The sequence below is a fragment of the Pungitius pungitius genome, chromosome 20, assembly GCF_949316345.1.
Source record: "Pungitius pungitius chromosome 20, fPunPun2.1, whole genome shotgun sequence".
Lineage (NCBI taxonomy): Eukaryota > Metazoa > Chordata > Actinopteri > Perciformes > Gasterosteidae > Pungitius > Pungitius pungitius.
This window is the reverse complement of record NC_084919.1, coordinates 8,179,480-8,182,478: the sequence shown is the minus strand read 5'-3', so window position 1 is coordinate 8,182,478 and position 2,999 is coordinate 8,179,480. Positions and strand designations below refer to the sequence as shown.

Below are 2,999 nucleotides of genomic sequence, written 5' to 3'. Positions count from 1 at the left end.
GAAATAAGAGGTCAGTACTTGTCTAATGCAATTGAAAGAAAAACATGATCTACAGATCCACATGCCCTTGAATGTATGAATACCAACAGGAAATAATCAAGAGAGGGAATGTATAGGAATATAAATGCTGTCTCTAAATGTGTGCTCTCAGTGACAGACAAAGCAGCCTAAATTTGGTAGCTCCCGGGTCATATATGGATTTTTCATAAAGCCTTTGTGGGTTGGATGCAGATGACCATTTTATTGCCTCAGAATACTGTGGAGATATATGAAGCCCATCTGGCTGGGGGCAGGTCAGGAGCCACTCATATAAATCATTCATACATCCCTGCGTGTGCATGTGAGAGCAGCAAGAGATCATGCATTTTGCGTGTCAGTAATCATATGTGACCAAACAACACCTGCCAGACCGGATGCTTGTTTTCATACTTCAACCTCCATTTATTTCAACCAAAAAAAAAGATCAGGTTTAAATCCACTAAACGTAAATACAAAAATAAGGGACTCAAATCGAAACCAATATATGAATACAATTTACACATACATCCAGTGCTGTGGAGCACGATGGCAGCATTGTGAGAACGACAATACTCTTGTTATGGCAATAGGGAAGCTTAAGACAAGCCAACTGCTTTGTTTAGGCAACTGCGTAGCCATCTGGGACCGTCAGAGGTCTATGATTTAGTGGATCTGTGTTACGCTCAGTCCCGGTCTTAAAGCTAACAGTAAAAAAATAGAAGGGAGACTTTCAGAGAGCCATCCCAGATCCTATCTTTCACCCCCCCCCCCCCTCCATCTCTCACCGTCTGGTCTGCCGCAGCACGCGCCCTATACGCCGAGAGGGGGCCAATCCCATTATCCCGACAAATTAAACAGTGAACCAAACCGAGCCGTGCGCGCCATGTGCGGTCTGTAAAGGTGACTTTTGCTGTTCGGGGTAATTATATTATCCGAAATCGCGTGTCCCACTCAGCACGGATTCTTATCTGAAGGGGCGTTGTCTGTTTACGTGGCCGATGTCTCTCAGTTTTCAACACTCTGCAATATGATGGAAATTCCACTGAGCGCCTCCGGTCCAGGCGCAGCGCGGGGGCGCATCCACGGCAAGCAGACAGTCCAAAAACCAACAGGTCCCTTGCATGTGTGTGCGTCTGTGTGCTTGTGTGCGTGTGTGCCAGTACGTTTGCGTGTGCGCAAAACTGTGCGCAGCGGGCGGGCGGGCGGGCATGGGGGGGAGGGGTTTGAGGGGGTGGGGGAAAGGTGGGAACGGGGGCGATCAAACGGAATCCCCGATCACTCCTTGCCCCCGTTAACCAAAGACAGCTCTTTGAGAATGCCACTGGCGTCCACTCGCCTCCTCTCCCGGATCATGTCCTCCAAGCTGCGAAAGACCAGAGTGTGCACCCCGCTGCCGGACAGATGCACTTTGAGGAAATACTGCTGCTGCGCCGAGTGCGCCTCTCCCCCAGCTTTGAACTCCCGTTTCCCAAAGCGGCACCAAGCTGCGAAACTTTCCGCGTTGGTCCAGCATATCTCCTCGCTGCTCAGGCCCAAGTGTCCCACGGCGTTCTGCATCACTAAGTCAGGGTGAAGCGGTCGGTACCGGTACCGATTGTTGACTATCCTTCCGTGGCGGCCGTTGCTGATCTCAAGCAGGCTGTCCTTGCGGATCTCGCCCTTGTGCAGATGAATGACCCGGTCGTCCTGCTCGTAGATGGCCCAGTGGGGGGCCTGCGCTGTGGCCACCAGCTCCAGCAGGTCCCCCGGTTTGCACATTGTCAGCAAAGTTTTGGCCGAGTACACGTTCAAGTCCTCGTTCTCCCGCAGCTTGGAGAAGATGCATTCCTGGCAGCAGAAGGCTGAGTACTCCACCTCGCTGACCGAGAATGGTCCCTCCTCGGCCGGGTTTAGTTCCTTGGCGAAGCCGCAGTCGGACGGAGTCCGGTCGTCCACCTCCTCCTCTTCGTCAGAGAAGAAGTAGGCGACGCCGACCCGAAGCTCGTCCTTCTCCAGCCCGGACGGATCCCCCGTGGGCAGCTCGCTGTAGTTGAGGTGGGTGATCCGATCCAGTTGATTTCCCATCAATGACCTGGCAGGGCAGAGGCATGGACTGCGGTGTCTTTGAAGGAGAGGGGGAGAAATATGCAGAGATGGATATCAGAGTAGCGTAAAATATAGATGTCATGGAGCAAAAGCACAATATGCCCGATCGTATGGCTGCATTTAACCCCCACTGATCAATAGATAAGAGAGCAGGCTAAGAAAACACTCAATACTTCTCAGCAGTTCCTTATTGAGGGGCAAGAGCTCTCTAGTGGTATTGAGCCCAAAGAGAACACCAACACAATCAATGATCCACTGCACCTTGCCCCCTTCACACCCATTAGTCGATCATTAATTCCAGGGGAAAGTAAATGAGCCCGTGGTTCCCACGCAGAAAAAAATAGGTAAGAATAAAAGGAAGGACAAATTAGTATGAGGCTTTCGGGTGCTAAAGAGTGCTAAAGGAGAAATAACTGCGATTAAAGGCAAACCCTCTGTCTTTACGCACGGCGCAACACGAGGAGAAACTGGGTAAAGAGAGAAATACCTGTGCGCTCCCCGGGCAAATGGTTAAATATCCTTATGGTCCATTAGTTCAGAGGGCAGTCCGGTCCCCTGCTCTCCTCCTCGCTCTTCTTCTTCCCTCTTTCTTCACACACTTTTCTCTCACTCTTCGCACCGCGCACCGGGCGCTCCGGCAGTCGTGCCTGCTTGGACTTCACTTCTATCAGCACCAGAACCGCTTAAGTACCAAGGAGAGCTCCGCCTCGGCCGGCGCGCTCCGCCCTCGGTGGGGTTCTACTGGAACGACGTCACGGGCACATTAGCTCCCAACCAACGGGAATCGTGGAGGAGTTCGCCTGTCAATCACAGGAGCCAATCGGGTGCGCGCATGGCGGCTGGCGGCGATAGGCGGCTGTTACCGTGGCACGCTTTTTGTTGTTGGAGACCTATGG

The 2,999-nt window shown here is 52.3% G+C and overlaps 1 protein-coding gene across 1 annotated transcript; it reads right to left on the bottom strand.

The window, feature by feature from the left end:
* Positions 1 to 417: 417 nt before the first annotated feature.
* lratd1 (LRAT domain containing 1) lies at positions 418 to 2,770 on the bottom strand. Its single transcript, XM_037450186.2, has 2 exons — positions 2,591 to 2,770; positions 418 to 2,119 (listed from the first exon to the last, which is right to left on the bottom strand). The coding sequence occupies exon 2, from the start codon at positions 2,080 to 2,082 to the stop codon at positions 1,294 to 1,296; it is 789 nt and encodes a 262-aa protein (XP_037306083.1). The 5' UTR covers positions 2,083 to 2,119; positions 2,591 to 2,770; the 3' UTR covers positions 418 to 1,293.
* Between the last annotated feature and the right edge of the window lie 229 nt (positions 2,771 to 2,999).

Excerpts from the sequence above, each read along its gene's own strand:
- lratd1 (XM_037450186.2), bottom strand. The coding sequence starts at position 2,082 with ATGGGAAATCAACTGGATCGGATCACCCACCTCAACTACAGCGAGCTG.